At 38.7% G+C, this 26358-nt stretch overlaps 1 protein-coding gene across 1 annotated transcript in view; it reads left to right on the top strand.

Annotated features, from left to right (window-relative positions):
* The window catches only part of NCKAP5 (NCK associated protein 5), a 977727-nt gene that overhangs the window by 628661 nt on the left and 322708 nt on the right, over window positions 1-26358 (top strand). Inside the window, exon 6 of the mRNA XM_037741167.1 lies at window positions 25048-25135. Within this exon, the coding sequence (XP_037597095.1) occupies window positions 25048-25135 (88 nt within the window). The remainder of the gene's footprint in view (window positions 1-25047; window positions 25136-26358) is intronic.

Here is a 26358-nt window from a genome sequence, read left to right as displayed (position 1 = left end):
TATCCTTTCTTCTGCTTGGTAGATTTGGCTATTAAAACTTGTGTATGCTTCATGAATTTCTCATGTTGTGTTCTTCAGCTCCATCAATTCATTTGTATTCTTCTCTAAGCTGTTTATTCTGATTAGCATTTTGTCAAACCTTTCTTCAAGGTTCTTAGTTTCTTTGCATCGTGTTACAACACATTCTTTTAGTTCAAAGAAGTTTATTATTACCCGCTTTCTGAAGTCTGTTTCTGTCAGTTCATCAGACTCATTCTCCATCCAGCCTTGTTCCCTTGCTGGCGATGAATTGTGATCCCTTGGAGGAGGAGAGTTGTTCTGGTCTTCATCATTTTTGCACTGGTTTCTTCCCATCTTTGTGTATTTACCTACTTCTGGTCTTTGTAGTTGGTGACTTTTGGATGGGGTCTCTGAGTGGACGTCCTTTTTGTTGATGATGAAGTTGTTTCTTTCTGTTTTTTAGTTTTCCTTCTAATGGTCAGGCCCCTCTGCTGTGGGACTGCTGGAGGTTCACTCCAGACCCTACTTGTCTGGGGAATCACCTGCAGCAGCTGCAGAACAGTAAGGGTTGCTGACAGTTTCTTCTTCTGTTATCTTTGTCCCAGTAGGATACCTGCCAGATGTTGGCCTGAGCTCTCCTTTATGAGGTGTCATTTTGGATATACCGGGGTTGGGGAGCTGCTTGAGGAGACAGCCTGTCCCTTATAGGAGCTCAAGTGCTGAACTGTGAGCTCCATCGTTCTGTTCAGAGCTGCTGGGCATGTATGTTTAAGTCTGCTGCAGCGGAACTTATAACCTTTTTTTCCCTGATGCTTTGTCCTTGGAAGATGGGGCTTTATTTATAAGTTCCTGACATGCTGCTGCCTTTTTTCAGAGCTGCCCTGCCCAGCAAGGAGATGGCCTAGTCACAATCTGCCATCAGAGGCATTGCTGAGCTGCTGTAGGCTCTGCCCAGCCGCTGTGTAAACTTCCTTGTGGTTTGTTTATAAAGGTATAGTTAGAACTGCCTTGGTAATGGCTGTCTGCCTCAGTGATGATGGACTGTGTCTGTAATGGCAGACTGCCTCAATAGTGGTGGACTGCCTCAGTAGTGGTGGACTGCTTCAGTAGTGGCAGACGCCCTTCCCCCCACAGAGCTGGACTGTCCCGGGTCCAGCTGTGCTTGCTGTGAAACTCTCAGTCCAGAGCGTTTCAGATTGCTGGTCTTTGTGGGGGTGGGACCTGCCAGGCCAGTTCACCTGGCGCCCTATTTCAGCCCTCTTTTTTTCAGTTGAGTGGGCAACTCTGTCTCCCAGGTGTTTCAGGTGCCAGTTGAAATGGCTGCCCAGAGTTGTGTGAGTTTTTGTGCAGAGACCTGCTGTACCGGCTGAAACAGCCATGCTAGAGACTCGTGGTGCTTTTCCACCCAGGAATCTCCTGGTCTGTGGGCAGTAAAAATTCATTTGGAAATGCGGTGATCACCCACCCTCTGCATTCTCACTGGGAAGAACACTGCAGAGCTGTTCCTATTCGGCCATCTTGGATCCCCACAAATCACTTCTTGAGGGGTTGCTAGGATAAAAAAAATCCAGACCTGCAAGGTCAATGCAAGCTTCCTGGGGCAGTATTGACTTGAGTTAGAGACTGAGGAAGATTTGAAAACACTCTTCTCCTTCCCTTGCTTGCCCTCCATTAAGAGTTTTGCTTTGCTGCTTTTTCATTTTTCACCATCTTGTATAACCCTGAGATATTAAGTAGCAGGGGAAAAGTGTTGCCCATTGTAAAGCATGATTCTGATTATAAAGTATGTTCTGGGGCCTCCACTTCAGTCCCCAGAGATCTCTTTTGTGTTACTGCTTTCATGTGTTTGGGGGGATTGGGAAGAGAGGAAAGTAGTGAGGGGGGGAAGAACTTGCCTAACAGAGAAGTCCCAAGGCATGCATGAGGATTTTTCAATAGAATAAGTGTATAGTCTAGTTAAAAGAGGAAGATTTAAAGTGCTAGAAAAAAAATTTTTTTTCAGAATCTGCATGCAAGAATGCTATACCTTTGTTTGTTCATTACTAATCAGGCACCTTCAGCCATGTTTCCTTTCAAAAATAAAGGAGAATTACAGGGGTTTGAATAATGATAATCATGGCATATTTCACATTTTGAAGTTTGAATAATTCACCTGAACTTAATTGCAAAATGACATACTGTATTTGTGCATAGCCCTCTGGTTCTACATTAACAAAGGAAAGGTATATTAGACTTCCAAACCCTGACCCTGCTTTGGTTTTAAGAATTTTTGTAATGAAATCTGCATACCCAGGAGTTTCCCAAAGAATTTAAAATGCCAGAAGTATGCATAAATGCCTTGAAGGTGGACAGGATTAATTTAATGGGAAATAGTTGCCTTCAGAAAATATAGGAAGAACAAAGAAAATAACACACATAGGTTTTGACATAAGACATTAGCAGATGGTTTTATATAGACACAGAGGTATTGTCTTTTCACTCTGTTAATAAAAATTCTGTAGACATTGTTCATATTATGTTTGTCAGGAAATGATCATATAAATAAAAATAGAAGGTTGATATGGAAAGGATATAAATATTTAACACATTTCACACTGCATATCAATCAGTGGACAATGGGCTAGTTTCCTTGCCCTTTACCATTATTCAATACAAATTTTGAAATATAGAAGGCATTATAAATTTGTTATGTCTCTCAATTACATATTAAAAGGTGTTTTCATTTGAGTGGCAATCCATAAATATTGTATTGCCACATCTATTAGTTCCCCATCAAAATACATTTTTTTAGCTAGGCAAGCTGACATCTTCTTGGTGAAGTTGATCACCTTGGCTGTGGCCATTAGCTCTGTTCTATTGGCCAGATTCAGTGATCCTTTCTTGAGCTTTTCAGACTCAAACTTTTTAAAAGAAACATAATGAAATTTTTCCTTACACTGAATGTTGCTAGCAACGTGTCCAAACTTAGAAAATCTTCTCTTTTTTTATTATGATTCATTTTAGATAGCAGTCAAACCACACTTTTTTCTATAGCATTAATACTATTTAATTAAGAATTCCAAAAGACCATTTTCTTTGTATTATATTTATTTAGACAAAGAACATTCCAAATCTCTTGGGAAGGCTGCTAAATTATTTCTTAATACAGAAGGCCTGTAAAGGTTTGTTTCCATCAGATTTTGGTGAAATGGACCATCTGTTCAGCTAAAGAGCTGCTATTATCAAAACAGGTAAAAATAGAAACTTCTTTATTTTCATCACTTTTTTTTGTGCCTATGTGACTGTATTTCCAACCATTTGCAAAATCTGTTATATATCATCAGACTCCATGTGCTGATGACTCAACTCTCACATACCTAGCTCTTCTGTGTGTAGACCTGGGTCTGGTGGACATTGGCATTGATCTTGCCACTCAATAGTAGCTCAGATTTTATTTGGTTTTACTGGGGAACATGGGGCCACTGTTTTTACTGCCATCTGAATTTTGCTAAATTCAAGAGCAAATTTGCTCTTTTCTTTCTCCTTCCTATTTCTTTTCTCTCTCCCACCTCTCTTAATATTTTGCTCATGTCCTGGAGACATACCAATACTCACAGCCACCCAAACATTGCAGGCCTTTTTGTGCCTTTGCACCTGCCTTTGTACCTGCTGTTCTTGTTGGACAGCCTTTTCTCAAGTCCTTCCATTGGTGAGGCCTCCTTCCCTTTCCAGGCTCCACCACAACAATTTCAGTTCTGGAAAACCTTCTCTGTAAATCACCTCCCCTCCCACTGCCAGGTGGCTCACTTCTTGGCTGTCAGCACAGTCTAGCTACCTCTGTCATGGTACTTACTGTGTGCTACTTTGTCAACACACTTGCTCATCTCCTCATTCATCAATAGCAAGTTCCTTTTGAGTAGAGACTGGGTCTTGTATCTCAGGATTGTTTGCGCCCAGCGATGTTAAGACTCAATAATTAATGGCCAAATGAATGGATTGTGTTTAGATGGAAATAAAACATCCACCACTCCTTGCTCCGGGAAATGGCCCACATTAGACGCCGTTTGTGTTAAAGCCACATTGCTCTGGTAGAGCTTTATCATTATTTGGAAAATTCAGACATGTTTGCAACCATGGAGTAGGACAAGAAGCAGAGAGATCAGAGCCCTGTGAGCAAGGAAGGCTTTGTGGAGGAGTGGGCATTTGAGCTCTTCCATGGGTTATATTTATTCTTCATCTTTCCTCCTGGTATTACCAAGAAGGACCAAGGAATGAAAAATCAGAATGCCTCCACGAGAAAAAGAAAATAGTTCAGTTCTTTTATCTGGTCAAAAGTGAAAACTCTTAAAGAAGTCTTCTTTATTTTAATTTCTTCCACCAATCAGTACCTATCTGACTTTAGACAAATTACTTGGCCACTTTAAGCAGCACATTTCTTCATCTATCAAACGGTGATTAAAATTGAGTTGTGATAAGAAAAATTCATGTAACATTCTTACCATGATGGTTGGTATATGGTAAGTGCTCAATAAACATTAACCATGATTACTGCTGTCATTATTAAAGCCCTTTACCATCAGGCTTGTCCATTGTAAAGTGTATGTGTTCATTGTGCTTTATTAGATAAAGAAAGCCCTGCTGTGAAAAAAATTAGTATGCATCAAAAATTCACTTGAGTGTGTTTATAAGGTTGAACCATAGAAAGCTGTCATTTTTTGTAGGTCAAATGTGATCAAATGTCAGTAATTCTATATGAATCAACTTAATATGTATGTATTTACCCATTTAGAATATTAGATCTTGCTTATAAATTGAAAGTTTTGAAATGGAAAACATTATATGTGAGAAAGTTTATGATCGCATGACCCACTAATTTTAAGCAGTAGTCTCTATAAAACTGCAGTTTGCCAAAGAGGTTTGGGCAGTTCACTGGAGTACATCATTTAATATTGAATAGGTAAGGCTGAAATTGTGTTAAGACCAAAGCATCCAGATCTTAATAAGCTTAATTTCTAGTTTGGATCACAAACATGGTAAGTGAACTTGCTCTAATGTTTTCTTGGTGTTCAAAGTTTGATAAACAAACAATCAAGCCCAGTGTAGACAGCATAATTGAACTAAAAGTTAAGTGGTACCTGTATTGCACCACAAGGGACAGCACACCTGTTGAGATGCAACAACTGAGAATGTGATGAATCCTGTAGGTTAAGTTTAAAAATGTGGCAGGAAACCATTTGGATATGGAGATTTCTAGTGGTGTTTGGACTAATTCTTGCAGAATTTGAATAGCTTCACTGGTGGTAGAAGGGAGTCCCATTCTAGGAGGGAAAATGAAAAGTACGTCTGGAGGCAAAAAAGCAAAGGTATATGTGAATGAATCCCAAGTGGCCATGGCTAACTGCACATATAGTACATGAGGAAGAACATGGGAACATAAGACCATATGAATAGGGTGTATTTCAAATGCCTTACTATGTGGTTCAGTCTTTGTCTTGTGGACAGTAAGGATGGATCTATATAAGGCTTTCAATCAAATAATTGTAAAAATTGTTGTTTGAAGTAGATTGACCTACTATCAGGTGAGGATGATGGAGTGGCAGGCTAGGAGATTTTAAGAGCAGTTCAAGGACAGATATAGAGGCTTTGGTTAAAGAAAGAGGAAGCTATAGAATGGAAGGAATTAGTGCTTGGGAAGAGCTGGGATTTTGATGGGAAAGAGAAAGCAGTTGAAAAGATGCTCCAGGTCGTTCATCCTGTGACTGGGGTGGCATCATTGTCAGTCAGTAAAATAGTGTCTGTGAAGATATTTCCAACACAGAAGGTTGTAAACCAAGATGTAGATGCCTACACAAGAAAAGGGTTCAAGGAGCAAAAGTCCAGGGGGCCTCTAATGGCTGTCAAGTTCAGGCTGAGCTGTGGTCTTTGAATTAGGAGCTTGCTATGACCTGTTATTGTTAGGCTGTGTCCCTACCCAAATCTTATCTTGAATTGTAACTCTTACAATCCCCTTGTGTCCTGGGAGGAATCCGGTAGGAGGTGATTGAATTATAGGGGCAGGTCATTCCCGCGCTGTCCTCATGGTGGTGAATGAGTCTCACAAGATATGGCAGTTTTAAAAATGGGAATTTCCCTGCACAAGTTCTCTTTTTTTGCCTGCTGCCATTTATGTAAGATGTGCCTTTCACATGCCACCATGATTGTGAGGTCTCTCGAGCCATGTGGAACATAAGTCCAATAAACTTCTATCTTTTGTAAATTGCCCAGTCTCAGGTATATCTTTATTAGCAGTGTGAAAATGAACTAATACACTACCAAAGGTGGAAAATGTGTGGAGTTGCTAGAGTGTCACAGCAGCCCAGCAGCCCTGTAGCCTGCTTACAAAGAGGAGGGTGCAGAGTCCAGCCAAATGTGCCAAAACCTGATGTTTCCAAAGCACACACTAACCCCACCACTGTTGGCAGAGGAAGAAAAATGTCACCTGTTTTCAGCTTTCAAAATACTGCCAGTGCATCTTACTAACAGGTCCTGAAAGTTGACGGTGAAGTATGAGAAAATGCAGTTCCCAGACTATATGCTCCTGAACCACCAGGCAAAGCACAAGAAGGGGTGTTACTGCTGTCCAGGACTGGCAGACAGTACCTAATTTCATAAGGCAGATGGAAGAAGGCAGAGAGTGTAGGCGAGACATGGTGACTGGCAGCTGTAGATATGCTGAGAACAAGGTGCTGGTGGGGCAGATGTTGAGCATGCCCAGTAGGTGATAGGAAAGCCAAGTATAGGCTTGGAGATTTAGGTTTGGAAATCTGAAGGAAAGGGAACAGTAAATGATTTGAGAGACAGAATGAACAGAGAGGGCAAACAGAAGACTGAAATCCTAAACATGGATGTGGCCATCTGTAGGTGATGGAAGAGAGCAGTAGGAACTGAGATAGAAAGGAGGAGACTCTGGAGACGGCAGTCATGAAGGCAAGGGAGAACAAAACTTCAGGAGGGAAGGGGTGACCAATGCAGGCACACACAAAACCAGAAAGATACAGAAATGGCCATTGAAGGTGAAGACTTCAAGCCCACTGATGATAAGAAGCCACACGGACTATAGTGATCAGGGCAAAGTCAGAAGTTAGTTGGTAAGGGTAATTTGGTGGGGAAACATGTGAAAGCAGAACATATAAATTACTTTTCAGAACAGGTCATGGGGAGAAGAGAGAAAAGCAGAATAGATTGCAATGGGGGAAAAAGGAGACAAAGAAAGCATCCATTGGGATAAAGTTTCCTTCTTGCCATCTGACAAAGAAGTGCTGATGGAGAGAGAAAAAAGAAAAAACAGCTACGAAGAGGGCAGCATGAAAGAAGAGGTCAGAAGAGGCAAGAGAGGATGGAAGCAAGGAGTCCAGCAATAGCCATGCAAAAGAGGGCTCAAGGACCACTGTATCTGTAAATATTCTAATTGGCATTGCCATTGAAATTATCAGGAATGTACTGAATCCCCTGAAGAGTATGGTGTCAAAGCAAGGAGAGCAGCAACATGGCTCACAGAACGATAATCATCCCTTCTTTCCAAACTGGGCAGGAAATGAGCAACACCAAACACACTGCCAGCTGATGTGGATACAAGCTCTATCTTCTGTATTGATGTGCTTCAAATAGCCACACTTATTAACTGCTGTGTGATAATGAAGGCTCTCTATTGAAGGCTGTGGTTGCTGTCCGTGTTCACCCATAAGAAGAACATCGACATTTGATTTACTCAACTTCACTAATCAGTTTCTTGGTTGCAGAAAACCTGCAATATCATTTTAGAGCCCCTATTATAGCCTAACAAGATACAGATAATTAAGTCCTAGGGGACCGTGTTCTGACTGGCTGCTGCAGACGGGCCCTTTTCCTCTGTTTTCCAAGCTGGGGAGGGTCTTTGCATTTTACAATTAAATCTGCTCTTCTTTCAGCACAGCCCTTTGTTTTGGAGGAGGCAATGATAACTGGAATGAGGTTATCTTGCTTATTACTTGATTTTTAACATCTGTGCAGCATAGGTACTACTGTCTTTATTGATATTATGTAAAATTTTGTGAATGGAAAGTAAGCAAAGGTCTGCATAGTTTCTCATGTTTGTGTAGAGAGGGTAGAGGGAAACTTATAATCCTGGATCTAAAAATCCCATAGCACAACTTTAAGATAGAAAATAATGTTGTGTGTATCTGTTCATAGTGTCATGGAATTCTCTAGCAGTTTAATCAACGTAGTATTATTTACTCATTATTACACTCATTATTTACATCTTAAAAATCCTATCACTTGGGAATTTAGTGTTTATCAATGTTTAGTTTTCCTTTATTTTATACTATTATCTGAGAATTGTGCTTTTTCTATTGCTTTTAAATATCAAAGAAAAGTTTTAAAAGTTAGTTTCAGCATATAGATTATCTGCCCTTTCCCCTCAAGTATCCTGACTTTTATCTTTTTTGTACCATTGACAATTTAAGAATAAATGGGCACTATTTTGGCCTAAAGTTACTGTATTTCCAAAATCCTTTTCATTCATCAGACATGTACAACAAAAGTGCTGTATAAAAGCTTGTATTCCATTATAAAAAATACTTGAAGACACTTGACTTTTGTTTAATGTCAGCCTTGAGGTTGGGGAATTTTGTGGTTATTGGTACTAGTTTTATCATAGCAGTTCTTTCTTAGCAGCAGATATTCTGATGTGGTTACTTTTTATTTTCTCATAGACATCCAAGGTCAAGAAAAGGTTTCCTTTAGTCTTTGGAAACCTGAGCATCAAAAAATGTTGGGAATACATGCACAAATACATGGATTATAATGAGACAGGTGCATACATACACATTGGAGGAGTATTATCTTGAGGTCTGGTTGATATTGTTTGAGAAGTAGGATGTGTTTAACAAACTTCCATGAAGCAGTAAACATAAGTTTAAGTGCATGTAATTCCATTGGATAACCTTAAGTAGGTGTGCTGACAATGATCTATAATGCTTTGTGTTTGATTAAAATGCCAGCATGTATACCAAACTAAAATGAAGTGCTCTTACTTTCAGTAGAGAGACTATTTTGCACATACTTAAAGCATATTTCTTAAGAAGAAAATCATAATAAGCAATTTAAAATTTGCAAATGAGATCATTAGTTATGTTTGAAAATTCCCTTTCCATCAAGCTAAGTCCAACTCATTTTTCAAAAAATTAGTACATCAATATCTCCAGAGAGCCTCTGCTGATGCTGAACTCTCTTCACACTGCTTACATCCTCTTCTGGCTCTTATTACATTGTGGGGTCATTGTTAGTTACCTGTCTCCTACTGTTGGCAGTTTTTCTTCATTCATTCAAGTTGCTGGTTACATACAACACAAAGCACATCATGGGCATTCAACAGATGATTATCAAATAGAGGAACAGATAAATGGATGAGGGGATACATGAACGAATGAATAAATTAGGAAATAATTATTGGCATTATATAAGGTGTCATTTTTAAGCTTTCCACCATTAGAAGTAAAATTAGATTCATCTTTTTCTTCTATTTTTCAGCGTCTAATATGCCTCAAATAAGGTAAATCGATATTTAGCTCTATAATTTAGGGAATTTCCATCCACACAGGATAAACTGATGACCTAATGTGTCATATGGGTAGTAGGAAAAAACTTGAGATATGCATGGGGGTCCCTAATGAGCTTATAGAATAGTTGTCGAACTAAGAAACCCATACATGAAATTGTTTTGTTTATATGGAACCATGCCAGAGTAGTCCATGAGTAAGTTAGGAGAATCTGAGAATAGAACAGAGTTTCTCATAGTTCATGTGTGAGAATATTCTTTACTTAAACACAGATTCCTGGCCTCTGCTCCCAGAGATTTGGATTTACTAGGTCTCAAGTGGACCTAGAAATCTAGACTTTTAACAAGAGTCTCAGTGAATTCCTGCAAATTTTTCAGGGGAAAACATATTTCAGGAGTAAGGAGAGACTCTTGTGGGCCACAGTTGTCAGGAATACAGGAGATGAGACTTCAGCTGGAGCCTGGAGGATGCATGATGTGTGGCTACGCAAGGGGAAAAGGGAAGATGTCTCATTTTTTTTTCTCATAGCTACTGGCAGAAAAATCCCTATCCAAATACCAAATGATTATGATGCTAGGCACAATCCACATTCATGAAATCCCACTGTAAATCATATTACTCTAGGGGTTCATTTTTTGTTTTTAATCTAACATAGAGGCAGGTTTTTAAATTGACTTCTTTTTTTCCCAGCTTTTAGTGTGACCTATTAAATATCTTGATAGACTTTTGTACTTCAGTGTTCCTAAGGATCAAGCATGCTACTTATTGAGGTGTCTTGAGTTGTGTATTTTAAACAATAAATTTTGGGTAAAAATAGTGAAACATTAGACATATCCTTTTACCAACATCACCTAGAAACCACCTCTTCCACTCTCCTTGCCAATAAAACTTGGAAGGTTATAAAGCTTTTTGCAAGTATAGGCTGGTTTTCCATGTTTATAGATATTTGCTATAAAATAGGCTACATCAAAAACGTGCCTATTAACTATCTTACTGAAGGCTTGGTAGACTTTGAAGTTGTCTGTTTGAAGATTCTCCGACTAGAGGGAACTCATTTGTGGACAATTCAAAGATCTCAGGGAAACTAATTGTGTCAGCTGGCAATCAATTTGGCATGAGGGAAAGGAGAGTGACAATCAATATTTAGATGGGAGGTGAGAGAAAACCCTCAATAGTGACATCTCAGTCACCCAACAGAGGAAAAAAGTAGTAACACCCAATGGGAAAAGGCCACCAAGAGCAACACTTACTTGCCTTACTTGAATTTCAGCCCTGAATCACTGGGAGACAACTGTAAAGTCAGTAAGGCTGGGCAGCCAGTCACTGAGTAGTAATTCCATATGTATCTTCGGTCCTCACAATGCACATATGGAAGACAACATATTAGTACCAATATCTGGTTCTCTTCTCTTTGCTGGGCACTCAGAAGACTAAGTTTACCAGCTACCCTAGCAGTGAGTTGGGCCATGTGACTAGTCCTGGCCAGTGGCCCTTAAACTGAAGTGGCAGTTCTGGAATGAGGGAGTGAAAATCCATACTAAATTCTCCAGTTTCTATTTTCCACCCATAGAGAAAACTTTATATTGAGAGTGGGGCAGGCTAAATACTTGAGTCGTTCCATTGATAGGAAGATCATAATCTTTATCATCCAAACCAAGATGATTTTGGACTGAAAGGGGCGCTGTTAATAATTTTGCCAGGACAGTAAACTTGAGCTGAACTGTCCTGGGAAACCAGGACATAGAACCCACTACCCAGGGAAGACAAGTGACTGCCCTGCTGCCCAGACGTGAAGTTTCCCAGACTTTGTGTCAATAAGAAATTCACTAAGTCAGTCACTGAGATATTGGGGTTGTTACTTCAGCATAACCTAGCCTATACTGACTAATATAATAGATTGTTCTCCAAGCCAATTACTATCTGAAACTTGGAGAGAGGTGTTTGACTCTTGAACTTTCTCAAAAAAAGAGACAAAGCAGGTAGGGGCCTCTATACGGTGTTAACTTGATTGGATGGTGCTTCCAAGGACCCTATTTTCTGCCTTTCTCACATCACCACTAAAAGGTCTACTATTAAGACGGCCTGAATCTTTAAAACTGTAATAAAGACAAATACCAAATTATACAGCATTTTTTATTTTGTCTTATTGCATCCTCATAACATCTCTCTGAAGTAAGTAAGACTAAGGGGATGTATTCATTTCACAGGTAATTGAGGCTCAGAAAATGTGATCTGTCCTAAGTTGCATAGTGGTGAGAATGCCTCCACTGAGCTCCACCTATGCCACTTAGGGAGCGCAGGGCCTGAGGTTACCCTGACCATATTGTGGCCACAAGAGTTGAGGCTAGAAGAGGATTTGGTACCGTAATTTTTCTGGATGTACTGTGGTTTACAATATCTGCTTCTTTAAGAGAAGCTACTCTGAAATATCACGGAACAAGTGTTACAAGAAGCATGCAAATTAAGAAGCAGGCCCAGAGAAGAATGTGCTGTTGGCATCCATACGGCTAGATGGACCAATACTATGGATTCTTAAAGCATCTCTTTGCCACTATTCCACCTTCTTGTCCAGAAAATTTAACACATAATTTTATCTCAAATACAGCCAATTAGATTTTCTTGCCCATTTTCTACACCTCTATCAAAAAAATTAGCAACAGATTAACACTGGCTACTTAATGTGCTGCTTTGGACATTACTCAGATCCAGTGTGACTGTTGGTTGGACCTCTGCAAGCTTTAATAACTAAATACATGTTAATGTGCAAAAAAAAAAAAACAAAATTTAAAAAACTGTTTAAGATGTGGAAAACGGGAGTTAGATTCAAAATCAGTTTGCCAGGAAGAATCAAGTTCAGTCAAGTTATTCAATACTTAATTTTCTCTGGGTCAAACTCCCAAACAGATCTGGAAGTGTGACAGACAGCATGTGGCTTGTTTGATAAATGTTCTAAGGATTAAGACCATCTAATCACGAGCCAGTTACAATTGTGGAAAATTTATAACTTATGTGAAATGCAAGGTGAACTGCATTTGGAGTATCTAACATTAGATTCAAACTTTTCAAAACATGGTGTATATTAAGAGAATTTTTTTTTCTTGAAACAGTCTCACCTCACTCTGTTGCCCAGGCTGGAGTACAGTAGTGAAATTTTGGCTCACTGCAACCTTGACCTCCTGATTCCAAGCAATCCTCCCACCTCAGCCTCCCAGATACCTGGGATTACAGACCTATGCCACTACACCCAGCTAGTTTTTGTTTTGTTTTATTTTGTTGTGTTTTGTGTTTTGTTTTGTAGAAATAGGATTTCACCATATTGCTCAGGCTGGTCCTGAACTCCTGAGCTCAAGTTAACCCCCCGCCTTAGCCTCCCATAGTGTTCAGATTACTATTGTGTGCCACTGTGCCCAGCCAAGAGAAGGAATCTTGATTGTCCAGGCCACGTTTTATTTTTCTTTCACTGTGGTAAAATTATAAAACGCTCATCATTATCAAATGGGGGAAAAAGGATCCAGGTTGTTATTACAATTGTTTTTTAGAAGAGAACTGCCTCTAATTAGAATTTAAGGTATATCCACACTATAAATTATTTTTATTATTCCTATAACAGTGGCCAATAAAGATAAATATGAAGAACCAATAGTAAATTCAGCCATCTTCAAAGTTCTCCCAGTATTTGAATACTGAGCTGTAAAGATGTATCCCCAAAGTAATAGACTTATTTTAAAAGCAGTTGTCCTGGCAATTCAGAGTTCTTTTTGAGGAGCATCAGACTCAGAGAATGTTTGTGCTTCAGATCACTCAAGAAAATAAAAAGCAGACCTAAAGCTCGGTGTGTTGTAGAATTTTATTATTTTGACACATTTGACAAGGACACATCTGACAAGGATACATTCTAAAGTTGAGTAGATAAGCTCATGAAACTGAACATGGAAAATGATAATAACTATTGACTATGTATTAATAAAATTAATCAAATCACATTAATAATTATAATTACATTACTTTAAAACCTGGCTCTATTTAGGGAAATAACCCATTTTGTAGATTAGTTGTGCATTATCTAGATATAGTCCCAGTCCTGACTTCAAACTGTTAACCAGGCAAGTAAAAGCCATTGAGGTTTGTTTCTCCTTTGTGGCATTTACTTTCATGTGTGAGATATTCTTTCTCCCTCCACCTCTCTTTCTGGATGAATGTGAACTCTACAAACACATGAACCCATAAATGCAATTTTGTATTCTGCCACTGTTGAGGAAAAACACTTGAGATTTGTTTGCTAACATTCAGGGGAGTCCCTTCTACTCCATGTGCAAAATGGAACTTCTCTGAACGCCCTTTCCCAATTGGCCTTTCTCCATGCAGTGAGCTTCCCATGCAGGATCAGTGCAAGCCTGCCTAGGAGAAAATTTATGTCACTTTCTCTTCACATAGAGATGGCCCTGGAGTGAAGATGATGCAGTAATTCAAATTGGACTAGCACCTTTCGATCTGTTAACGAATGCTGTTGCATCCCCATGAGTGAATTAGAGCACTGTGGTTTCTGTGCGGTGGTATTATTCTAGCAAAATTTGTGCTGAATTAAAAATATACATCATCTAGGAAAGAAGAAACTCCAGTCCTCCAACATTTATCCAGAGTCAGTTTGTGTTTCAGTGCAGTTTTCAGTTATGTTCACTGTAGATTTACTGTTCCTAACTATTGCAGCGAGGATAAGCAGAGATTGGGTTAAGAGCATCCAAGTCACAACCAACCTGGGGATTGTTTCTGCTTACGTGCTTAGATGTGCTAGCTTCTAAGGGAGGAAATTCTCATTTCTAAGGAAACAAGTGGTGCAGCTGGGCAGAACCCAGTTCTAAACCATCACGGTTTCCACGTGAACAGTTTACTCTCAGAATTGAAAATCAGTCCGTTTTCCTTTAGACTCCCAGACTTGAGGGAAGCTTTGTATTGCAATTAAAACGAGAAGGTAGGATACTTTTCTGAGGAAGGCAATGGAACTAGAATGAGAAACAGAAACTTTAAAGCAAATTATATGGAAGGCAATGCAAAGTATGTTCTTCATTAAGATCATTTTCTTATCCTGTCTCTCCCAGGTAAGAGGGCAGTGGGCTGTCTTGGCAGAGAGTCTGCCAGGAACCTAATAATGGTTAAATTAGGGATTGAATCTAGAACACTTTCTCATTAAGGTACTGTCCTAAACACCATAGCTAATCAGCTGAGTTGAAGCATACGGACATGCAATGTAACAAAAGGAACAGTTAGATATTTGGTTTGTTTTACTCCTGACCAGTGGCCTTGCATCTCAGCTGCAAGTGTCATAGCTGAACACTTAACCCCTTCAGTCTTGCTGGCATTTCTCACTTGTCACTACTTCCCTTTGACTAGTTAGATGCATATATATAGGTCTGTGGGAAGTGAAAATATAAAGACACGGGGAATGAACAATTGCAAAAAATCTATTAGGTTCATTAATTTACTCCACAAATAATTTATCGAATACCTAACCAGTAACTAAGCTATGCATAGTTCCTAGGGATTGCATAAATAAAAAGGCATAGTCAATGACCTCAAGAAAACTCAGACATCATTAATAAGTACTGTCATGCTATGACAGAGGAGAGTTCAGAGTGTTAAGAAACACAAAGGGAGGGCTTCCTTAGGGAGAGAACAGGTCACGCCCTGGCTCTGTGTTTTCTGTGGCATTTGGGTGGAATTGAGAGTGCCCGATGAGCAGGATGTGTATTTCCATGGATAGCTGGTCTTAAATGTTTCAACAGGTAAATAACAGTTGTTATAATACACAGTAGTTTCACCTTTTCCAAGGTTTTACTTTCTACAGTTTTAGTTACCCAAAGTTAACCAGTCCAACAATTGGTGAGGACTGTATAATAAGATATTTTGAGAGAGAGGGAGAGACTGCATTTTCATAACTTTTATTACAGTGTGTTGTCATAATTATTCTATTTGATTATTAGTTGTTACTGTTGATCTCTTGCTGTGCCTAATTTATACAATAAACTTTATCATAGACATGCATATATAGGAAAAAGCATATTGTATATGAAAGGCTCCATACTATCCAAGGTTTTAGGCATTCACTGAGGGAATCTTGGAATATATCCCCCATGGCTAAGGGAGACTGCTATATCACTGTGCATAAAACCTGGATCTAGAAGAATTTTGATCTAACTGGGAGAAAAAATTGACTAATACAAGTACAGTTGCCCTCAGTTTCTATGAGGGATTGATTCCAGGACCCATCTTCAGACACCAGAATCTGGGGATGCTCAACTTTCTTATATAAAATGGCAGAATACCATATTTTCATATAATCTACACACATCATCCTGTATACTTTAAATCATCTCTAGATAGCTTTTAATACCTAATACGATGCCTACATATCACTTCATTCCTGTGGATTTAATGTAGTACTCCGTGCATGGCAAATTCAAGAATCGCAGTTTGGAACTTTGTGCAGTTTTTTTCCTGCATATTTTCAATCTATGATTGGTCAAATCCACAGATGCAGGACTCACAGACACAGAGAGCTAACCATACAGCATTTGCAAGTAACAAGAACACATCGATCCAGATGTTACCACGTGATAACAGTATAGCAGAAAATGTTCATACCCAGCCAAGTAAACACCAGGGTGGTTTAAATATTTCAGTGAATGCTGATGTGGCACAGTAGAAAAAAATGACCAGTTTGGAGTCAAATTGTTCCAATACCAACTCTACTATTACTGGGAATATCACCTTGAATGAGTTCTGTATTCTCATGGAACCTCAAAGCATTTTTAAATAAATGAAATAATTAATACATAGCTAAGTACATTAAAAAATGGGCCTGTGGGCTTGTATGGATTCAATTAGTGTCCTTCAAACAGTAGTTGTAACACTGTTTGTGTGTGTGTTTAAAACCCATGTGATTTTAAAATTTTGTCACTTTAATGTTGAGCTTTTCTCTAGTTGTTTGAATTCTCTAGGAATTCTGTGTGAATGGAGGAAGAAATATTCAATTTCTACAAAACAGAATTAAGCAATAAGACAAGGTTTTGTGAGTATGCTGGTCGTCTTAAATAAGAATTACTCAGATTTCTTCATTTCCCACCTTTAACATCTGAGAGGCTAAGTCTAGATTAGCAGGAACATAGAGCTTTCCTGTTGCATAGGGAAAATACTTTCATTCATCATCATCTATAGACTTAGCCAAGAGATTGGAGTTGAAAGGAGCCACATGCAGTATTCAGGAAGTCTTCAGAAAGCTTCCCATTTCCAGTACTAGAGAGAGCTGAAAGGACAGAAAAGGAGAGAGAAACAGAAGAGTGAAACAAGTACTTTAGTTGGTAGATTACATGAAGGACAGAGGGGTGCTTAGATTGCTGCTTTCCATTTAAGATTTAGGGAAAGGACCATGGGCTGTGTATTGACTCAGATGAACTGGGGCATGGGACACCCCCTTGGTGATCTAGTATGCACATTCAGGAAGGAGTTTTACCTTTCCAGGCTGCCCTCACATTTTTTGTGGTTTACAGAATTAGAGAGCAAAGGAGTCTAGTTTGGGGTCTGAGATGTTACAGCAAGGGCACCCCACAGCAGTGTCTGCAGATGGTCTGCCAGGTTAGCATGCTGAGCGGTGGTGACAGCAAAGATTCAGGGCACTGCAACCAGCAGAAGCTAAGATGAAGAACAGTCCAAGTGCCATACTCCCAAACTCTGCAAAGCAGAACAAAAAGCCTGGGAGCTCTCCCAGCCTCAGAACCTTTAGATACAGAACCAGTGGCAAACCTATAAACAAAGGGCTTTTGCCCAGATTTAAGATGACGCCACAGCTGAGTCCCCTACTGTACAAGGACCCTAATACACCCGACCAGACTTGTGTGTGCCTATGAACTACCTATGGGAGAGAAGCAGTGTGCCCCTCTTCTGCTGAGAGGCTAAACATTTTTACTGAAGAGATAAATGTTCTATATGAACTTTGTCAATACTTCAGTATAAAAAATTGTAAACATGCAGAAAAGTTGAATTTTACAATGAATACCAAATACTAACTAGATTCTGCCACTCACATTTTTATATACTGTACTTGTTTTACCACATATCTAGCTACCTATTTACCTTTTTCTTTGTCCATCAATTTGTCTCATTTTTTTATGCATTTCAAAGTAACTCAGCTGTAATCCCAGCACTTTGGGAGGCTGAGACGTGAAGCTAAGGAGTTTGAGGCCAGCCTGGGCAACATGGGAAAACCCTGTCTCTCCAAAAAATACAAAAATTAGCCAGGCATTGATGGCTCATGCCTGTAGTCCCAGCTATCAGGAAGCTGAAGCTAGAAAATCACTTGAACCTGGGAAGTGAAGGCTGCAGAGTTGAGATTGCACCACTGCAACCTTCCAGCCTGGGTGACAGAGTGAGACCCTGTCTCGAAATAATAATAATAATAATAATAATAATAAGTTGAAGGCATATTCCCAAGATGTGCATATATCAATAATTGCAGTTCCATATGTGTTTACAGTTCTCTTTTGATAAAATTTACATACAATGAAATACATAAATCTTAAATGTAATATAGGCTGAATTTCAACAAATGCATATACCTGTGCAGTCCAAATTCCTATGGAGTTCCAGAACATTACTCTCATCCCAGGAAGTTCCTTTATGTCCTTACTAGTTAATCCCTGCCACCACCCAAGACGATTGCTGTTCTTAAATTTTCCACCATAGATTAATTTTGCCTATGCTAGAATTTCATATAAATGGAATCACATAGTACTTTGTCTCTTGGGTGTGGCTTCTTTCACTTAGCATAGTTTGTGAGATTCTTCAGTGTTGCTGTATGCATCAGTTATTCCTTTTGATAGCTGATACATATTCCAATGTAGGAAATGCATATGATAGTTATATGTTGATAGACATATGTTTTAGTTTTTTAAATTTAAAATTTTAATTTAAAAATTTTAGAAATCCATCTTATTAGACTAGAGTTAGGATTTAAACTAGGATTTTAGACAAGAGTTAATGCTAGTCATATGGTGAAGGTTCAAGGAAGACTAGTTTGGTTATATACAAATAAATGAATTTTGTTTCTCTTGAACATCCAAGTTGAAGTATGTGTAAATTTTTAACACTACTACATAGGTATACAATAAGAGGGAGCTAGTATTTTATTGTTATTATTCCTTCTTTTCCAGCAGATATGGGAAGTATGCTGGTCCTCATTGTTGCCATTGGCCCTAGAAGATGAGCATTGTTCTTTACATGGGGCTGTGTTGTGTCAGGATTTTCTAGGAAGGAGTCCTAGGGTGAGGGAGGGTTGCTGCAGTGACCCCATTCCCCCTGCCTCTTCCTAATTTAACTGCAGCCCCTTTCTTCCTGTCATTAAATAAAGTTCAGTCATCGTGGGACCCTTGCTTAAATCGACACAGTTCTCAAAGTGAGAAGATTGGGAATCAAATACAGTGAAACACACGGAAAGGCAATTTGTAAGTTTCAGCAGCAGCTCTTGACAAACTTCATGGTATGGGGGAATCAAGGGAATGTGATGGGCACTTCTTACAGCCTCTCACCCGGGCACTTGCAGCCTTTCACCCGACTAGAAGAATGTGAAGGAATATTGAATAATTTCATTGTTAATTTCACCATTAATTTGGCATTCAATTAATCACCTAGTAAACATGTTAAAATATTTCTTAAAGACAAAATTTAATTTGGTTCAGTCTTCAATTGAATGAGCCCTATCAGTTATCAGTGTGGGTTGGAGAGAATGACTTCTTGAGGGGCTTCTTGTTTTCTGTTCTTTTCTATTTCTGTCAAAAATTAAGTTAGCCTCAATTGAATATCTGAATATAGGAGTCAATAAAGAACAATTTGGTGTAATAATTGGATCAGTCCCTAGAATTTCATTAATCAAAATAAAGGGCTATATTTGCAGTTGGGGTTTGAGGAAAGGCATGTGAAAAAGCCCACAGGCATTTACAAGTTGGAATAAACAGGTTCTAATGTACCTTGGAGTAATATTTTCCAACACTGCTTTCATTATTGAATAAGTCAAGGTCTTCAAAGTCCAAATCATATTATCTGATTACAAAGAAGGCCTTTAATATTATCAGGTGTTGTCTTACCATGAAAGTGTTCAGGAAACCATTGTATTTTAACATTTTCTTTCAGAAGGATCTTCCTTTGGTGTCTAGACAGGCAAGCTCTTGAGACATTGAAAACAGATCCAATGACAAGTACCCCAGCGGTCTGCACTTTAAAAGGGGGTCAATGACAAAGGTCTCATGGGAACAGGGAGCGATTTTAGTTAAAATGGCTCACTAATCTTGCTCTTGTGTGCTTTTGAATTGTTACTTTCCTCATGCATTATTTTTTAATGTGCTATTTTCCTAATTCTAACTTAGTGCCCTTCTTAAGCAAGGTTTATGCTTTCCCCAGACGAAACACTATAATAAGAATTTATTGATTACATAATGTGTACCTTAAAAAATTGAATCTATTTTAACAAAATAAAATGTCTGCATTTATGCCTAATGTTAGCTGAGACATACTGTTTGCTATATATTTGGTGTATTTCCTCTGGCTGTCCCAGAAGTTAGCTTTTTAAAAAATAGTTCACTTGTTGTACATTAGAATGTATTACAACTCATTAAGTATAATTTTGGTTTCTATATTTTTAGTTATGGCAGCTACTTGATCAATATTTAGGGAAAAAGGGTCTTAGTTTTAGGTGGGTGAAAGGGATGGAGAGCTAGAAAACATGGATAATAGCTGGTTGCAGTGTTTAAGGATAAATTGCAATCAGCTATTCAATAAACAAACAAACAAACAAAAAACACAAAATTCTGCCCAAGCCTGAACCACAGGGAGGAATTGGCTTATCTCTAAATCATATTGGGAAGACTGATGATGGAACTGTACTATGAGCTGACTGATAATGCAAACTTTCATTATCTATCAGAATAATAAAATGAAGCAAAATGTCAGCGGGCATCAAACAACAGTGGATGATGCCTCAGTCTTTGATTTTCGGGAAATTAGAGAAGTTTGTTAAATGAGAATTTTTAAAAAAGATGTCATCAGGGAGTAAATAATGGCATATTCTTATCAAGTTCAAAACATTTTCTCTGTGACCTGAGACATAGAGTTTATAAAAAGATAGGACAACTTGATTTTTTACCAAGGGTTGGGATGGGGCCTGGTGACTCTGTTCCAAGATGTAGGTGGGAAATGTAATTGGTTTTAATTAATCAAAGTAGTGCCAGAAAAGTGTTTACCGTATTACTAAGGGTTCTGAACTGTTCAAGTTTGTTTTAACAATTTCCTGTCCACCCCCACTTTCTCCTATTTTTTAAGTTTAAAGCCAAGAAAAATGAGGGAAAGGTGACTTCATGTTTTCCTTTTTGATCCAGCAACTTGTGTCAAGAGCTTGTAATTAAACAGAAGAGAAAATTCAGCAAGATGTACTTTGAAACAGAATTCTGTTTTTGGTAAAAAATAATATTTCATTTTAACTGAGTTCTAACTATTTGGCCACTTTTAAGTCAGATGTTTATAAATGATTGAAATAAGAATTAAAAGAAGACGTACAGCTTCTGTGCTAAGCTGGGAAGAAAGTAGACTAATATTTAGAAAACCAGAAGACTAGGCCCTGATCTGCCAGGAACAAGCTGAGTGATCTTGGGCAAGTCCTAGGACCACTGTCATTACTTCCTTGCTTATGACAATTTGACAAACATGATGGAAAATTAACTACCACTCAAGAGCTTGTTTACATAAAATTAAATAAAGTATTAGCAATTGGTTCTGATCACTTATTGTTTCAGAATTTGTGATTTCTTTGCACCGATTTTTTCTTTTCACTTAAGCTTAGTTTTTCTCGTGCTCTCTCCGGGTCAGAAATGGTATTATTGCCTTCTTGGGCTCAGCATCCAAAGTTGTTTGCCAAGATAACTCCTAGTTAGGAGTTAAAATTCTTACTCATTTAAAACCATTTTCTTGAATGTCAGTAAGGTAAGGTAGAAAGAGGCTGCTGTATTTAGAGTCAATAAAAATGATTTCATCCAAACTCCCTATCCAGCTAACTATAATCCCTTAAATAAGCCAACTAACCTTTTTATGCCTTAGGTGTCTCATCTACCAAAGAGAAAGAATGAGTTTTTAAAAGTAAATTATAATGATTAACAGATGAGTTATTTGACAAGTTAAAAGTACTATTAAATTGAGTTATTATTCATAACATAAGATTTGTGAAATATAGGGAACAGCTTCTGCTCTCTCAACTGGATACATGCAGAGGTGGCCTGTACAAATGTACGGTCACAAATCATTCTTGGAGTACTCATAACCAGTGTCCACCACCTTCCTGAAAGCCCAAATGAGTCCTGGTGCTATCCTCTGTGAAGGCAGAATTTCTCCAGTTAATAATCCAGGTCTAGTCTGTCCCAGTTGTCTGCAGTTTCCTCTGGTGCTGAGTAGTTGTGTGCCATATTAGAAAGGTGGCATTTCCATCCCGCTTACTGCAATGGCCTTCCCATAGCAGTGGATTCACTGGTCTCCTAGAGCCCTTAATTTGTCATATGGGAAACCCTTAGGAAGAGCGAGAAGCTGGATCAGCCTGCTTTTCCTCACAATTCTCTTCAGCCAGTATCATACTGAGTCACTAAAATACATGCTTCAAGATGGGACTGGAAAAGACGGCCAGCTCACGTTCTGGGCAGTGAGCACCATGTTCAGGGCGTTGAGTTCAGGCTTCTTGCTCCCAGAGTTTGGGTCTGTGAATCTTCATGGGTGGGCCCCAATGATGAGGTCATTCAGACACAGTCTGAACCTACGGGGTGAGTGTCTGGCATAGAGTAACTACTTCAACCTTTAAAAAATGAATTATCAAAGGATTCATATAATGTCTACTGAGTATGTATTTTATCTACAATTGAGAGAGATACATTAGAAGTACATGGCACTGTCCTGCACTAAATGTTGTCATTTCTTCCAGAAGATAAGGCTTGTGTATACAAAATATTTGAGCATTAAAGTGAAGGATTTTTAAGTGATAGAATTAATGGTTTAAAGTATAGGCTATAGGAATTCAAAGAAGCAGGAGATCAATGAGTAGATAACTTAGGAAGTAAAACTTAAGATAAAGTTCCTTAAGGTTTCTTAAGGGAAAGTAACTTAAGTTAGAAACCTTAAGTTTCTAATTCTACTTAAGGTAAAGTTTCACTTCCTGAGATATCTCCTTTTCCTAAGATATCTGGAAGTGGGATGAAATCTAGGAGGATGAAAAGGAGGTAGCATTCTAAGAAGTATCACCATCATAAGCAAACGTCTGGAAATGGAAATAGGTGTGTTTCCTTTACTCTTTACTTCTTGTTAATGGGGAATCACTGGAGGAGTATATTTAAAACAAAACAGGATTATAACATGTAATAGATATTATAATTTGTAGAAATACTCATAAATGTGTATAAAGATGTATGTGTAAAGATGTTGATTATTTGAAATAACAAAAATTTGAAGTAATTTAAATTCTATAAGTAGGGAAATGCTTAAGTCACTTACATTCCCACCATGACATACCAGAAAGTACATTCATGTGCCACATAATGATATTTTGTCAGCAGTGGACTGGATGCAAAATAGTGGTCTCTTAAAACTGTAATGCAACTGAAAAATTCCTGTTGTCTGGTGACATCTTGATGATCCTGACCCTGCATAGGACTAGACTAATGTGTTTATTTGTGCCTTAGTTTTTAATAACTTAATGTAAAATGTTAGTTTTGTTCTGTTTTGTTTTGAGACAGAGTTTTGCTCTTGTGGCCCAGGCTGGAGTGCAGTGGCATGATCTCAGCTCACTGCAGTCTCTGCCTCCGGTTCAAGCAATTCTTGTGCCTCAGCCTCCCAACTAGCTGTATTACAGGTGCGTGCCACCATGCCTGGCTAATTTTTTGTAGTTTTAGTAGGCATGGGATTTCACCAGGCTGCTCTTGAACTCCTGACCTCAGCCTCCCAAACTGTTGGGATTGCAGGCATAACCCACTGTGCCCGGCTGGCCAGATTTGTTTTTTTTTTTTTTTTTTTTTTTCCAGACAAAGTCTCTCTCTGTCACCCAGATGGAGTGCAGTGGCGCAATCTTAGCTCACTGCAACATCCGCTTCCCGGGTTCAAGCAATTCTTTTGTCTCAGCCTCCCAAGCAGCTGGGATTACAGATGCATGCCACCACGCCCGGCTAATTTTTGTATTTTTAGTAGAGACGGGCTTTCACCATATTGATCAGGCATGTTTAGAACTCCTAACCTCAGGTAATCCACCCACCTCGGCCTCCAAAAGTGCTGGGATTACAGGTGTGCACCACCATGCCCCGCCCAAAAATATTTTTAAAAACAATTTTTTAAAAGCTTATATACTAAGGACATAGAGAAAATATTTTTATATAATTTAGACAAAATGTTTATGTTTTAAGATAAATGCTATCACAAGCATCAAATAGTTTTTTTTTTTAATTTAAGTTTATAAAGCAAAAATTATAGTAAGCTAAGGTTTATTATCGAAGAAAGAAAACTTTTTTATCAGTTTAGTGTAGTGTAAGTATACAGTGTTTACAGTGTACAGTAATGTCCTGGGCCTTCACAATCACCCACCCCTCACTCACTGACTCACCCAGAGCAACTTCCAGTCCTGTGAGCCCTATTTGTGGCGAGTGGCCTACATGGGTAAACCACTTTATATCTTTTATATGGTATTTTTCCTGTACCTTTTCTATATTAGGTATGTTTAGATTCACAAATACTATTGTTTTATAATTTTCCTACAGTGCTCAGGACCTTAACATATTACACAGGATTGTAGCCTAAGAGCAATAGGCAATACCTAATAGCCTAGCTGTGTTGTAGGCTATCCCGTCTGTGTTTATATAAGTACACTCTGTGATCTTTGCACAATGATAAAATTACCTAATGATGCATTTGAACATTTCTCAGGGCGTATTCCTGTCAGGAAGCAATGTATGACTGTAGTTGAGAAGAATGAAGTAAATCTCTTAGTGCTGTCCTAGAAAGACCATCACAGAAAGAAATGACAGTAGATTAATGGAAAGAATGCATTCTTATAATATTGGTTACCTTTGAAAATTGATGTTTAAAAATCAAAGTGGCATTTCAGGAAGATTGATGTGGTGATACCGTGTCAAATTAAAAGGAGGTGATTGGAAATGAAGAGGGATATTGGGAAACGGGTGTATGAGTTTAGATATCCAAGGCCAACAAGGAGGACCTGAATGGTAGAGAGAGAGAATGTAAAGGCATCCTAAAGAATGGTTGCAAAGGACTTCATGACAGTTAATAGGGTTGAAGGAGAGAGAAGAGGAAAGAGATTTCCAGGTTGAAGCTTGGGAAATACACATAAAAGAGTTATTTCTGCAACTTGAGTGGATCCATGTTAACCAGAAACCTTTAAGAAATTCTTCATGTTTTTGTTTCTCAGGATGGAAGAAACAGTACGAAATCTATTGCAGAGTCAAGGATCTCCAGAGCAGAAAAAAGAAGACACCGTTAATATAATGGTCTATCAGGTACAGCATGTTTATTACTCTTGGCCGGCTACTGGTCTACTTGTTTTTCTCATATTTCTCTAGGTTTGTCCTTTCCGACCCAGAGATAATAAAAGGTATGTTCCAGACCCCAGTGCTAGGAGCCACCTAGTCACCTCTGGTTTGAGGAATCATATACATGTTTATTCAATTCATTCATTTCTTAAACTCCTACCGTGAAACAGAGTGTAGATTTGATTCTAGGAATATGAAAAAAAAAAAAAAAAAAAAAAAAAAAAAAAAAAAAAAAAGCCTATGGTGAATGAGAGAGACTTGTAAAAGCATTGCAGTACTCTGTGGCCAGGACTAAAGACAAGTGTTTACAGCATTCTCTGGGAACACAGGAGAGAGAGTGCCTCATCCTGGCTGAGGAGTTGAGGAATAAATACTTGCCAGAGGTGTGATATTTAAGGTGGGCTTGTGGAACACAGAACGCAGTGAAAGGCATTTCAGGTAGAAGGGGTGCTTAGGTAAAGGTGCAGTGATGTGAACCTTCACAACAGGCTTGTGGAGAATAAGCAACTCCACATAATTAAGTAATGACCCGGAAATAAAAAGTTATAGTGAGACTGAGAGTGGAGGGAAGACCTAGATTAGGTCTGGGGTGTATGCAGTGCTTCTGGGTCTGGACTTGCACCTCAGGCAACAAGGAGTCTAAGGAGGCTCAAAGAGAGTAAGCAGTCAGTGAAATAACAGGTCTTTGTCTTCTTCTGATAACCTTTATCCCATTGTCCTTTAACACTAGCAACACTGCCAGGCTAGGAAGCAGGACATCTAATCTCAGTATGGTCCAGGTTGCCTACACAGGTGAGAAGGCTCTGGTACAGTAGAAAAGGGAAATACAGTAGAAACAGCACTGTATATAGATATATATAGATAGATATAGATAAATTTCAGACTTCTACTGAAAATCACTTCAAATCACAAATAGAGACCCAGAATCCACTGCACAACTATGTATGGAAAGGTTAGAAAAGCAAGGACATTGGTGGAAATGTAAGGTCATCACTGGGAAGCCCTAGGTTTTTGCTAGCCAAAAAGCCAGTAGATACAGGAAAGCAAGCATAGGGACCCAGATGATTGGTGTAACATGGCATTAGCTTACCTGAATTCATGAGTTCAGGGCTCTGCAACCCAACTGGTTGTGAAAAGGCATTGGGAGGAATATGGTAACACAAGTAAAAGTAATTAACTCCAGATAGATT

Source organism: Cebus imitator, unplaced genomic scaffold (genome assembly GCF_001604975.1).
Source record: "Cebus imitator isolate Cc_AM_T3 unplaced genomic scaffold, Cebus_imitator-1.0 Scaffold95, whole genome shotgun sequence".
In the NCBI taxonomy this organism is placed as follows: Eukaryota; Metazoa; Chordata; class Mammalia; order Primates; family Cebidae; genus Cebus; species Cebus imitator.
This window is presented reverse-complemented; position numbering and strand designations above follow the sequence as displayed.